Source organism: Micromys minutus (genome assembly GCF_963924665.1).
Source record: "Micromys minutus genome assembly, chromosome: 9".
Classification (NCBI taxonomy): Eukaryota; Metazoa; Chordata; class Mammalia; order Rodentia; family Muridae; genus Micromys; species Micromys minutus.
Window position 1 is genome coordinate 27525206 of NC_137978.1, and position 14375 is coordinate 27539580.

At 43.9% G+C, this 14375-nt stretch overlaps 1 protein-coding gene across 1 annotated transcript in view; it reads right to left on the reverse strand.

The window, feature by feature from the left end:
- Positions 1–648: 648 nt before the first annotated feature.
- Positions 649–14375, reverse strand: part of ZYG11A (zyg-11 family member A, cell cycle regulator) — a gene marked incomplete at both ends in the record, with an annotated part of 31468 nt that continues 17741 nt past the window's right edge. The window contains 10 exons of the mRNA XM_080922142.1: positions 649–824; positions 2518–2615; positions 3252–3313; positions 5193–5387; positions 8132–8176; positions 8253–8414; positions 10426–10479; positions 10571–10670; positions 11900–11964; positions 13896–14072. Coding sequence (XP_080778268.1) covers positions 649–824; positions 2518–2615; positions 3252–3313; positions 5193–5387; positions 8132–8176; positions 8253–8414; positions 10426–10479; positions 10571–10670; positions 11900–11964; positions 13896–14072 — 1134 coding nt within the window. The remainder of the gene's footprint in view (positions 825–2517; positions 2616–3251; positions 3314–5192; positions 5388–8131; positions 8177–8252; positions 8415–10425; positions 10480–10570; positions 10671–11899; positions 11965–13895; positions 14073–14375) is intronic.

The window sequence follows — 14375 nt, forward strand, 5'->3', positions numbered from 1 at the left end:
ACTGCCAGGGCTATACTCCATTTTAATCCACATCAGGAAAACTGAAATGTTCTACAGAGTCTTTTGGGGCCCTTCATCCTTCAGCTTTGGTCACAGCTTTTCCAAAATGAGAAATTCCAATGGACTCTTTCCTCTAACTTCAGTCCCGGGTCTGCACTTCAACCCCACACACGTGCACACAAACTCAATGATCTGATTCCTCAAACTAGAGGAAAAAGGAAAGTTTAAAGCTGTCAGGGTATGGCAGCCCCTGCCCTGAAGCAGTAGAAATGTGGAGTTCAAAACCAGTCTTGGCCACACATAACCTGGCACAGCTGAGAAAATGTAACAATACCAAGGTCTCCCTAAAGTCTACCTCCCTGTTCTGAAGGAGTAGGAAAGAACCAGTCATTTCTTGTTTTTTTTCAAGGGTTTCTCTGTAGCCCTGGCTGGCTTCAAACTCACTGAAATCCACCCACCTCTGCCTCCCACTACCCAGCCCAGAACCCAATCTTTTTGTCACAGAGAAAAGCAACAAGAAGAAACAACAACGAGACAGTCAGTTGATAAATGCCAACAATTGGTAAACCAAAAACTGGTTTCAAAATCCAATTACATAGAGAGGAAAGCCCTGTCATTAAGAAGCAGCACTCCTAAAAGGGCCTGAGGTCAGACAGGATCCTGGGGCTGTGGAGGCCTCTGGTAACTTGTGAAGTGCATCCTGAACTCCTCCAGGAAGGAGGACACCATCTGCCTCACCTGGGCGCTGGCCCGACTGTGCTCCTGGATGTCATACATGAGCTGTAGTCCTCCTTCCTCTAACAACAGCTTGCAGTATTTGCTAGCTAAAAGAGAAACAGACACTCCATGAACAACTGGAATTTTAAATGTTCACAATTCACCACATTCACACAAAAGACTGAAGTCTTTGTGGCATAGGAATCAAGAGGAAAATGAGTCAATTCCATTGTAATTAGATATGATGAACACAGATGATCATTGTAGTGTGTTTTTCTACACAACTCTATGCTTCAAACATCTTTAGGTCTAGCTTTTATGAAAAGGAGCACACCAGAGCTGGAAAAATGGCTCAGCAGGTTTTTTGGGTTTTCTTTTCTTTCTTTCTTTCTTTCTTTTTTTTTTTTTTTAAGATTTATTTATTTATCATGTATACAGTGCTCTGCTTGAATATATGCCTGTATACCAGAAGAGGGTGCCCAGATCACACTACAGATGGTTGTGAGCCACCATGTGGGAACTGAACTCAGGACCTCTGGAAGAGCAGTCAGTGCTCTTAACCACTGACTCTCCAGCCTGGCTCAGCAGTTTTAACAGTACCTACTGCTTTTGCTGGTTCCTTGTAGGTCCAAAGGAAACTCCAATTCACCAAACTCCATAAAGCAGTTCAAAGATGAACTCAACCTTAACAATAGGTGGCTTCCTGGCAGTAAGGTAAGGCTAGCACTTCTCAGGACCTTGTGAAACTGTCCTACCAAAAGGAAACATTTTCCCTACCTTCGGCGGAAGGGACAAGCGGTGCCTATTAGCATGTCAAAGCTCATGCTGGCCTCCAGGTTCCCTTAGGATCACAAATACCTGTTCTACATTTCAAAGTCCTGTCCTTACCTCCTCCCCTACTCTAAACTCCCTCCAGCCCAGGAGCTTCCCTCCCCACTAGATACCCATTTTCCTTATAAGGACCCCTTCTCTCAGCAGCCCTGACCTCATCCAGTCTGCTGGCCATGTCCAATCTCCTCTCTCTCCTCTCTCTATGCTCTCTCTCTCCTCTCTCCGCTCTGCACTCTTGTGCACAGACGCCTCTGGCTGTTCCATGGAATGGTAATGTCATCAGTTTATATGGCTTCCAGCACCCATGTGGCAGTTCACAGCCACCCTTAATTCTAGTTCCAGGGGATCCGACACCCTCTTTCTGGGCTCCAGAGGAGGTTCACACATGCACAAAAATGCTCTAAATGTTCAACTGAACGGATGTAAGGCTCTCAGCCTCTGTTCCATCACCTGCCTGCTTCTCTGCTCTCTACCATGATGATCATGAACTAATCCGCTAAGACGGTAAGCAAACCCCCAGTTAAATGCTTTCTCTTTACAGCAACAGAACAGCAAGAGACAAACACAGAGGGGTTCTGGGAATCCAACTCAGGTTGTAAGCCTTGTTCAGCTGAACACTGACTGAGTTGTCATCTCCCTTGACCCCGGAAAGATTTTATTTTCTTTCTTTCTTTTTTTTTTTTCCTTTTGCTTGTTTGCTTAGTTTTGTCTTTAAGACAGGGTTTCCCTGTGTAGCCCTGGCTTTCCTGGAAACTGCTGTGTAGACCAGGCTGGCCTCAAACTCAGAAGGAGATCCACCCACCTCTGCCTCCTAAGTGTTGAAATTAAAGGTGTGCACCACCACCACCACTTGGCTTTATTTTTTTTGTTTGTCTGGTAGAACACTTTCTTAAAATAAATTCTAAACTCACTCATTACTCAGTATATCAGCTGAAAAACACCTGCTCTGAATGCACACTGAATACGTACGGTTTTTACTGCAAACATGATGTATGGTCCATAGTGCCCAGTGCTGAACCTCTGGCTGAGAGAAGTTGACCAGGAGTGGGGAAAATGATTTGAAAGATCTAAAAAGATACAAAGATAACAAGTTAGGACTCTGGGATATAAAAAGTTTAAGTATTTTCCCTACAGGGTCTGTTCTGCAGAGACAGATATTCTATGTAGTCTACGGGGGGGGGGGGGGGGTACTGGCTGGTTTTGTGTGTCAATTTGATGTAAGCTAGAGCCATCAGAAAAAGGAGCCTCAGTTGAGAAAATGCCTCCATGAGATCCAGCTGTGAGGCATTTTCTCAGTGATGGGTGGGTGGTGCCATCCCTGGGCTGGTGGTCCAGGAAGCAGCATCCTCCATGGCCTCTGCATCAGCTTCTGCCTCTAGGATCCTGGCCTGCTGAAGTTCCTGTCCTGGCTTCCTTCCATGATAAACAGCAATGGATAAGTGTAATAAGCCAAATAAACTCTCCTCCCCAACCTGCTTTTTGGTGATGGTGTTTTCCTCACAGCAATAGAAACCATAACTAAGACAGGAAGGAAGAATTGCACACTGTCTCCCTTCATGAGAAGAACTGAGTCCTAAAGCTTTTAAAATTTATCAAGAGGAGACACAGGATTTGAACACAAGGCCACTTGGTATAACCTTATCACTGTATCACTGCAGAGTAGACAAAAGACCAAAACTGAAGCACAAATACTTTTAAATTACCTGTAGGTCACCAATGCTGGCATGTCACACCGTGAACTTGGCCAATTCTGGATGGTTAAGTGCTGCACTCCGAAAGAGAAAGGGAGAAACCAAGAGTAGTATGTGCTACTGTTTAATTCTATTACTTAAAAAAATAACCACAATAGCTATTTCATATTACCTCTAATTATACATATTTGAACATTTTTTAAATGGGACTGATTTTTAAAAACTTAAATAAACCATTTTGCCAAATCAAACAGGTAGAATTTATGGACTTTATGTGGAAAAAATTAGAGTGAAAGGCTGGGCTGTAAGAGCTGACCGACAGAGTGTTTACCTAGTTTGTGAAGCCTTGAGATCAATCGGTGTCTAGTACCATGAGAAAAGCAAAGTAACAAGGGGAGAGGAAGATGATTCAGCAGGTAAGCATTTGCTGCTTTGGCAGAAGATGCAGGGTTCTGTCTCCAGAGCCCACATGGTTGCTCACAATCATCTGAAATTCCAGCTCCAGATTCTACACCAGCTTTTGGCCTCCAAGGGCACCAGACACATGTGTGATGTACAGACAGACAGACATATACAGGCCAACACTAATACACATTTAAAAAAAAAAAAAAAAGCAGAACTGGAGAGATGGTGGGTTAAGAGCTCTGGCTGCTCTTCCAGAGGTCCTGCACTCAACACCCAACACCCACACAGTGGCTCACAATCATCTGTAACTCCATTCCCAGGCTATTTCATGCCCTCTTCTGGCCTTTACAGACACTGTACACATGGGACAGAGACACACATGCAGGCAAAACATCCAAACATGTAACATGAAAGGTAAAAAAAAAATCTTTTAAACAAAGCAAAGACCCCCTTTTAGAGATAGTAATTGACTATACATTTATATACATGGTCCTTAAATATTTTTGTTTTATTTTTCAAGACAGGGCTTCCCTGGCTGTCATGAAACTCCCTCTGTAGACCAGGCTGGTCTCAAACTCACAGAGATCTCTGCCTCCCAAGTGCTGGGATTAAATAAAGGTATGTGCCACCACCAACCAGCCTCCTTAATTCTTCTAGAGTAGGGACTAGGACTGCCAGGAGTTCCAGGTCAGCCTGGGCTGCAGAGTGAGGCCATGTTTGAATATACAAACTCAACAAACCACCAGGCATCTGGCTGAAAGGCTCAAATGATTGGCTTAGCAGAGGTTGACCTTTCCAAAAAGGTTCTGGCCAGGGCAACTTGATGAGCAATTAAGGGTGGGAGAACCATACTAAACAGGACATCTAAGTGTCCCAATGCTGAGGCAGCCCTGTCCCCACTCTCTTCCTTCAATGGGTTTTCTGAGCCTTTCTGTGCTAAGTCCATGAAAACGGCAGTTTCTTCTCTGAGTAAGACACCTAAGTCATACCTCTCCAACCTGAAGCCCCAGATGATACATTCTACTCTTCAAACATCTCACTGGCTCCCAGGAAGACTTGAACATACAAACATTTAGGTGCTAGAGAAACTTGTTACTTTTGTACAGGACCAAAGACCGGTTCCCAGAAGCACTCTGGGCAGCTCACTTCTGCCTGCAACTCCAACATCCAATGCCCTCTTCTGGCTTTCACAAGCATTTACATATAGGCAGTATATATACACACACACACATACACACTTACTTTAAAAAATAGAAAACTGAAACTACTGTTAGAGCTACTGTTACTGGTAGCTCATAATGGTAACTCATAAGCCCAGCAGCAAGTCTAAGGCAGAAGAATCACCATGCATCTAAGCAGAGTCCGAGCTACACAAAGAAACTTACTTCAAAAATAAAACAAAATCTGAACAGAAAAACCAAGAAACTATTGCTAATAGATGAGTGGCAAGATCCAGTAGACATGAAATTTTTCTAAACTCATGATCAAGAAAAGTAAGTTGTCTAAGGAAGAAATCACTCTGGATTTTGTAAAGATTGATTCTTGTACCAAGTACTGGAGAAGGTCACTCCTTTGCAGGTCACAGGATAGCCAGTGCTGTCCGTCACAGGTCAGGTGGGCTATTACACCTGCAGCCAAGAAGCTCACGTCTATGTTGCTGCTGTGGAGCAAGCTGACGATGTGTTTCATCAAATCTTCTGTCAGCAGCTTGGGAGAGAGCTCTCTGACTTCAGCTACATTGTTCTACAGGGCAGCAGGACATAGCACAGCAGGACAGGAAAAGGATGAGGAACCAGCACCTTCCCTATTGCTCCCTTTACACACAGGAGTCCCAGCACTTACCCCTGCTCCCTCCCTCCCAACTTGACCTTATTACCCAAATCCCACCCTGTCCCGATGACCATGATCATTAACAGCAAAGCACAGAGCAGAGCACTTACTAAGTGCTAGGCACAGTGTGAGAGAAAGAAACATAACTTTGTCTGTATTATCTCTCAGTCAATATTCAATCCTACAGAGAAACCTGACGAGATCGAAAGATGAACTTGTCAGGTTAGCATTGCTAATAACTGCTTGAACTAGAAATTCAAATCTAGGCCTAACCAGATGCTTAACACTGCTGGGGTTAATCAATGTTACATTACCTTGTAATTTAAAAATGAAAATTGTCCTGTTGGCTTTAACAGACTGCTTTCATTTTCTATGCTGTGTAATAAATCACCACAAACTTATTGGCTTAAAATAATGCTTTCACTACCTCACAGCCCCTGTGGGGCAAGAGACAGGGCCATGACTTAGTTTGGGTCTCTACAATGGGGTCTCACACGGTCACATCCTTCAGAGACTCCAGTGAGGCAAATCTACTTCCAGCCTCACAGAATTCATTTCCTGTGGCCACAGGACTGAGATTTCAGCTTCCTGTTCAACTCTTAAAGGGTATCTGACGTTCCTTGAAATGTAGATGTCCTTCTCCAAGCACATACTTGCTGACATTCAGAGGCAGTGGAGACTATGTGGTTTGTATATGATGGGACAGCCTATCAGAAGCCACATTCTGTTGGTTAGAAAGGAAGAAGTAGCAGAAGCTGCTCAGACTGGAGGGGAGAGAATGATCTAAGAAGCCTCACTCATTAGGTGCTTTGTATTCAGAAGCACAAAGGCCTGAGGGGGTGAAGTGAACCATTATAAAAAGTAAAGTTAGCACTGCACCTCCTTCAGTCCTCGGGGCCAGATCCATAGTCTGAGGCAGCGATTGGCCTATTTCTGAGATCCAAGCTTTGGTCCTTCCTTAACCAGCTGGGCCACTTGATAATAACACATTAGCTCCCAACAAAGAGACACACACAAGTTCATTAGCATAACTGATTATCAAACTCTCTTCTAAGTCTTTAACAGTCTACCAGGCTCCCAGCAGGACTATCTGTTAAACTAGCAGATGATTCCCATCTTAGACATAACATACAAGCCTCCTGTTCAACTTTCTGAGGTTATTTTCTACTGCTTTTCTTTTTCTAACCTTTGCCCCAAATTCCCAATTCTTCTAGACACTCCTGTAAACAAATTTCTAAACTGTGGACTATCTTGACCAAGAGGCAGTACAAACATGTGATTTTAGAAATTTCTGAAAAATCAACTGCCTGTTTGAAAGTCTGGAGCCAGGTTGCCTGTGTTTGCTTTTTTGTTCTGCATCTTACCAACAAGGCAAGACAAATGGCTCCTGCCTGTACACTCTAGAGTGTAATCAGAACACACAATTTTGCTTAGCATTGAAATAATTTTTTCTGATATTCCTTAGCAATGGGACTCTGCTGCTCCTCCATGAGAGAGGACCACTGCCCTTAATCTCTGCTTGATCTTATCAACTGCTTTGGCTGATATCAGAAAACAAGCAGAGTCCAGGAAGGTTCTGGTAGGTGAGGTCTTGCCCTTTAATGCCACTCCAAGATTACTGTAAACCACAAGACTTGGCAGAACACAGTGTCAATTCTCTGATAGCAGGATCAGATCACCCTAGATATTTCATATTTCAGCCTATAGCCACACAAGTTCTTCTTCAAGACCATCACACTGTAGACACCAGCTGAGCTCAAATTACAAGCCCACTTGTTCTTGAGGGAGAAGAGTGTGTGTGTGTGTGTGTGTGTGTGTGTGTGTGTGTGTGTGTGTGTGTGTGTGTGTGTGAAGTGTGTATGTGTGTGTAAGCCAGAGGTCAAGATATGCATGCTGTCTCCCTCTTACTTATTCAAGATTCCTCAATGAACCTGGAATTCAAAGATTTGGCTAGCCTGGCTGAGCTGTGAACCTTTTTATTTTATTTTCCCTCCTGTCTCTGTGTTCCCAGTGCCAGGACCATGTCCAGTTCTTTACCTGGGTGCTGAGGATTCAAATTCTTGCATTTGCATGGTATGCACTCTACCAACTAAGCTGTTTCCTAGTCTCTCTCATTTGGTTGGTTTTGATTTCTGAGTCAGGATCTTCCTATGTAGCCCAGCCTAGCCTCAAACTTGTTAGCCTCCTTGGAACTGGAATTACAGCTGAGTACAGTGCTCACCATCTACAGAGTTTTCAGTAAATAAGAGAGCTACCATTATTTTTTTCACTTTTGATTTTATTTTGAATATGCCTGTATACCATGTGCATGTAGTACCCACAGAGGCCAGGAGAGGACATTGGATCCCCAAGGGTTACACGACTATAAGCTGCTATGTGAGTGCTAGAAATCTTATCCAGGTCCTCAAGAAGAGCAACCAGTACTCTTTAATTACTAAGCTATTTCTCCAGCCCCACAGACAGCTATTATTTTAAGCCACTAAGATCTAGGTTGTTCACAGCAACAGAATTACTGAACAAGGGTATCTGTTTGCTCAGAATTTAATGGAAATTAAAGGAATCTATGCATTTAAAGTGATTTCAGCAGTGCCCAACACAAAGTAGGTGCTGTATAAGTATTAGTTTTAATTAAAATTAATTCAAACAATTCACCTTACCAAAAGACCAAGTACTTTGGTTTGTGTTTCAGACACTGAAAACGTCTGTAAAAAAGAATGTTCAGGTTATATTATCATGAAGAAAAGACCTTTATATCAAAACTCAACCCCATCTTCCCACCTCTAAGACTCGGATGATGGTTGCTAATCCTTCATTTTCAAGAAAGTACTTGCAGGCCAGTGGACATTCGTCTGTAAGATTCCAAAGTGCTTTCAGAGTAAACAAGAAGGTGACATCATCTAAATTCTCAGCCACCTTTTGTCGGATGATTGTTAGAAGTTCCTAAAAGCCAAAGACAGAGAGTTAAACCAACTCACTTCTGTGTAAGAAAGGGTAGAGGAGTCCTAAAAGTAGGAGCTGGTGATTTAGCTTGGTTCTAAGAGTACTTGTAGTATACATGAAGCCTTTTGGTTCTAGCCCCAGCCTGGTCACAAATACCTGTCCCAGACAAACATAAAATAAATCTTGTACTTTGTTTTGAGACAGACAGGGTCTCCCAGGTAGCCCTAGCTGTCTTAGAGCTCACTATGTAGGCCTTGAACTCACAAAGAATCCCATTTCTGGCCTCTAGTGCTGGATTAAAGTCATGCACTACCACACCTGGCTAGCTCATCGAATAAGAACACTTTCTTCTTTTCTTCTTTTTATTTTTTTGTTTGTTTGTTTTGCTTTTGAGACAAGGTTTCTCTGTTTAGCCCTGGCTGTCCTGGAACTTGCTCTGTAGATCAGGTTGGCCTCCAACTCATACAGACTTGCCTGCCTCTGCCTCCAAAGTGCTGTGATTCAAGGCATTTACAACCACTGCCCAGCAGGAAGAATACTTCTTAAGCCTAGAAGCATATGACTTTAATCCCAGCTAAGAAAGGCAGAGTTTCAGGTCAAACTAGTCTACATATCAACTTTGTCAGGGCCTGACAAAGCTACATACTGAGACCAAAAGAAGTACTTTTTGTTGTATTTTATAAAAAAGAAAGAAAGTTAGGGATGTCTGGTGGGGATGTGGCATGGTGTAGGGGAAGGGGGTGGCTCTTCGGGCCCATAATGAGGCATCCCTTCCCTCTGAGGTACCAGCCACAGGAAGGTATAGTATAGAATAGAGTTTATTTAGGGCATGGGGAGGGGAGTTGGGGGTGGGAAGAGAGTGAAAGAGAGAGAGGGAGGGAGGGAGGGAGGGAGGGAGGGAGGGAGGGAGGGAGGGAGGGAGAGAGGGAGGGAGGGAGAAGGAAAGAAGAGGACAAGCAGCCCCTTTTATACTGTGTCAGGCACACCTGGCTGTTGCCAGGTAACTGTGGGGTGGAGCCTAGAAGGAATGCTAACATTTCTTAAGTAAACACAAGGACCTGAGTTTGAATTCTAGCACCCATGTAAAAAGCTAGCCACATAAGACCCACTAGGGTTTGCTAGTTGCTAGCCTAGCTCCACCCTTAGTGAGACCCTGGGTCCAGGAAGTAAGGCAGAGTGACTTCTGGCCCACTGTAAAACAGGTGCAAAGACCTGGGCTCCAGCGTTTTTAAACCATTATCTTTAAAGTATATTCTAAATTACAGTTCTATTTATCATGTGAGTGCATGCATACACATGTGTGAGTACACATGCGTGAGTGTGAGGATGCATGTGCTACTTTGTATGTATAGAGGTCAGAGATTGGTTCTGTGCTACCATATGGGACCAGAGACCAAATGCACTTCATTAAGCTTGGTAGCCAGGTCCTTTACCACGCTGTCATTTCTCCAGCCTGCTCTAGGTGTCAGGAGTTATTTGCTCTATCTAGCAATACTCCTGGCTTCCCCGGTCAATATGCTGCACAGAATGCTAGCTCCTGTTCTCCTCAAAACTAAGGTGCATATCTTCACTCTCCTAGATTATGACTTTATCATTATCCAAGAACATGCCATTTGCCAGTCAGTGGTGACACACACCTTTAATCCTAGCACTCTGGAGGCAGAGGCATGTAGATCTCTGAGAGTTTAAGGCCAGCCTGGTCTACAAAGTGAGTCACTGGACAGCCAAGAAAACTCCCTCAAAAAAGTACCTCATCTGACTCATATCCTGCCGGATCCTACATTCAATTTTATGTTTCCCACTCAAACAATCTGTTGCATTTCACATAATCTCTTCTCTACTTAGTACAGAATAAAAAATGATTTTAAAACTGCATTTATAAATTTCCTCTATTTTCTCAAAGTTAGTAAGGGCCAAGGATAAACTTCAGCAGTGCTAGGCCAAGGGATCAATCCCGAGCAAGAAGGGTAGGTAGGGCAGGAATGGCAATCACCTCAGCTTAGCAGCTCACCTTGACTGCCAAAATGAGCTCTTCCTGAAGCTGTTCAATCTCCTCAGGTGAGAGCTGGAAGCAAACAGAAGGTCCAAGTAAAATGCCAGTTCTCCCAAGCCTCGGAAGGGGCAGAAGTGAAGTGGTGGCTGTGGCACACACCTACCTTCAGGGCTAGGATGGAGGTGATGCTCACTGCCATTGTCTGCATCTTGGGGTTCTCAGGCTTGCACACCCACCTCAGAACAAGCTTGGCAGCATCAAACCTGAAAGGCAGAACATATTTTCCTCACAATTAGGTAAAGTTTACAAAATTATAAATAACAAGTGAAAATAAATCCTTTCTTCTCTTTTCAAAGATTCTGCACACGGTTGAAGACTGACAGCAGGCGGCTCTGAGGTCCAGCTCCTCCCTGAGACTCTCCCCATTACATGCTTACAGAAAAGGGCCTCAGAGCCTATCCAGCTAAAGGCTTACAGCAGAGGGAAGGATACTTTCTTCAGTAGTGTGGCCTCTGCTAAGTTGCCCATGCACCTCCTTATAAATAAACCCTTCACCCATTTTCCTCCAAGTATTCCTAATCAAATCAATCTAACTGGTTCACACAAAGACATGAAGGGGAGAAGGGTGACTACATGTCGTGAAGAGGAAGAGGCTCAGGCTGGAAGGGAACAAGAATGGGAAATGACTGTGACTGAAATACATTATACAGGTATGAAAATACCATAATGAAATCCAGTACTGTATATAACATATGCTGAGAAAAAAAAAGTTAAAAATGAAAGTAAAGATGCCCAAAGCCTTAGCAATGAAAATAAGAACAGTTCAGGGAGAGCCCATGAGAAGTGCATTCTGGGAAGAACGTGAATAAAACATGGGATGGGGGGGGGGTAGAAAAAGTTCATCTGGGGAGGATTCTATACTTGGAAAGACGGAAGAAAAACAAAGCAATTCGTACTTTGTATGCTGAATTGTACACAGCACCAGAATGCTGCAGGAACAAAATTACCCATCTTCACAGCTCACCCCATCAACCCACACACAGTTTAAGCTTCACTGCTTTACCCTTCGGCCACAGCCCTCAAATGTTTAAGCTCATGCATTCGGGGGATTCCAAAAGCCTTGACAGGAACAGCTGTGTAACATTTAGAGGGACAATCTCAAAAAATGTGAATACCTTTAAAAATAAGAACAGAAATAAGTTCTTTACAGTACCTTAAAGCTCTGCTATATTCCTATCCCTGTAAAGAGGAAGTTCTGTGCAAAGGGAGGAGGGTTAGGAGGAGCTTGGCTCCCCTGTTCCCACTGCAATTCCTTGGGTTTGTGTAGCTAGGATGCCACCAATCACTGTGAAAGAGGCTCAGGAAAACCTTTTCCCCAAAGCCTTCCTTCTGGCTCTACCAGGCAGGCCCTATTACACTACTAATCAAAAGCCTGCACTGTACCAGTGCTGCGGGCCTGGATTCAGTCAGAGGATGTTCTGTCTTTACTTGCCTGTCAAATGGAACATCCATAAGAATCCTGGAACTGGTGAGGAAGAGAAGGCAATTCTTCTGTAACTTTTAGGAAACAAAGGACAAACATTTATAAGCAGATGTGATACTCCATTCCAAAAGCAGGTTAAGACGTGTGACCGGGGCCTGGAGAGACGGCTCAGTGGTTCTTTCAGAGGACCAGATGCCAGCTCACAACTGTCTGCAACTCCAAGATCTGACATCCTCACACAGACATACATACAGGCAAAACACACACAAAACATGTGGCTGAGATGACCGATGTGCTTAAGAGCTCATTATTTACATAATCTTCCCCAAGATTTTAATTTTCTCTTACAATTGACTGCTGCAGGAATAAAGATTCTTAAAGACCAACTCCTATTTTTAAAAGATACATTAACTTTGTGTGTGTATTGTGTGTGGGGGGGGTGGGTGTACATGTCTGTATGTACACGTCATAGTACACACATAGGGAGGTCAGATGACAACCTGGCACAATCAATTCTCTTCTCCCAACTTGTGGGCCCTGGAGATTGGCCGTAGGTTAGCAGGATGGTGGCAGGTGCCTTTACCTTGAACCTGTTACACAGCCACTGCCACAAACAGGATTAAATCGGATCTTGGTGCCCACTCTTTTAGAATGTTTTGCTTGACTTGTGTGTTTTAGATTCACCCTCTGTTTCTTTTTTTTTTTTTTAAGAATTATTTATTTATTATATATAAGTACACTGTAGCTGTCTTCAGACACACCAGAAGAGGGCATCAGATCCCATTACAGATGGTTGTGAGCCACCATGTGGTTGAACTCAGGACCTTGGTAAGAACAGTCAGTGCTCTTAACTGCTGAGCCATCTCTCCAGCCCTCACCTTATGTTTCATGTAGCAGCAGTTCACTTCTTTGTCAGCTAGGATTCCTTTAAAGAGTACATGACATTGCTGGGTGGTGGTGGTGGCACACAACTTAAATCCCAGCACTCAGAAAGCAGAGGCAGGTGGATCTCTCTGAGTTGAAAGCCAGCTGAGTCTACAGAGGGAGTTCTAGGACAGCCAGGGTTACACAGAGAAACCATGTCTTGGAAAACCAGAGAGAGAAAGAAACCCTGACTAAGGCAGACCTCATGCATGCTAGCTAAGTGCTCACTCCCCTGAACCACACTCCCAGCCCAAGAATTTTTAAGGCTGATAAGTTTGGTTTTTTTTGCTGGAGCTGAAAACCAGGGCCTTGGCCTTCCATATGCCAGGCAAGCCCTCTTTCACTGAGCAATATATGCCCCCCCCAAAAAAAAGAAAAAAATCAATAGCCTTTGCTGTTAATAACCTAAGATATCTTTGATTACTAAGGAGAAAAGTATTTTCTGCTAAACAGTTCCCGGTTTTTGGCACACACATGCACGGGGACCAGGAAGCAACTTGTGGAAGGCAGTTTTCTCCTTCCATCATGTATGTTTCAAGGGTCAAATTCAGGTCTTACGGTTGACACTTTACCTCCTACACCATCTTACTGGCCCCAACTCAATTACCCCCCTCCCAGGGCTTTTGTTTGTTAGAGACAGATCTCTGTAGCCCTGGCTGACCTTGGCTGACCTTGACCTGAACATCCGATCCTGCAGCTTTCACCTCCCAAGTGCAACATCCCACCTCCCCTGATGTGTTAAACAGACATTTCTTAGCAAATGTTTTTGTCTTTATTTTTATGTTTTTCGGTTCTTTGAGACAGTGCTTCTCTGCACAGTCCTGGCTGTTCTGGAATTCTCTCTGTAGACCAGGCTAGCCACAAACTCAGAGCTCTGCCTGCCTCTGTCTCCTGAATATTGGGATTAAAGGCATGCACCACCAAGCTTTTTTAACTCCATTTCTTATCCATATTTCCTACTTCTTTCTATAACATTAAGTTCTATTTTATCCTTGCAAACTGCAATTCAGTAATACATGCTTATTTTCATAAAAGTGTTCTAAGGTTAAAAAAAATCAGTCAAGTATTTAATTCAAATTACCTGTTGGTAGTTGGGGAAATTTTTCATTGCTTTGAAAAGTAGATAGGTGACCTCTGACAGCAGACGGACAGGCATTCCCCTGGCCAGGCCCTGGTGTGTTAGGTTGAGGGCGCAAGCACTGGCTGTGAATTGCACTGGCAGATCCAATGGATGATTCCTCATTCCTATAGCCACAAGCTGAAGATAAACGTTTTTAGTGGGATTTGACTGTTGGACCTTAGTGCACTTCACAAGAGCAGCAGAGGGACCGAGGCTGTGCCCACGGGAAAAGCTGCAATGGCCTGAAGCCAGAACAGGTTGAAAACTCACTGTAACCAGCTGCCACCTTCCCAAGAGTGGGCTGGCATGAGGGCCTGACTCTACGTTGGTGCTTGTGGGTAAAAACCGGCAACAGGCAAGAGTCCAATAGAGAGAGGGACTGAGCAGACAGGGACAGAGCCAGGAGCAAGCAGACTCCAGCATAGACATGTGGAGCTCCAC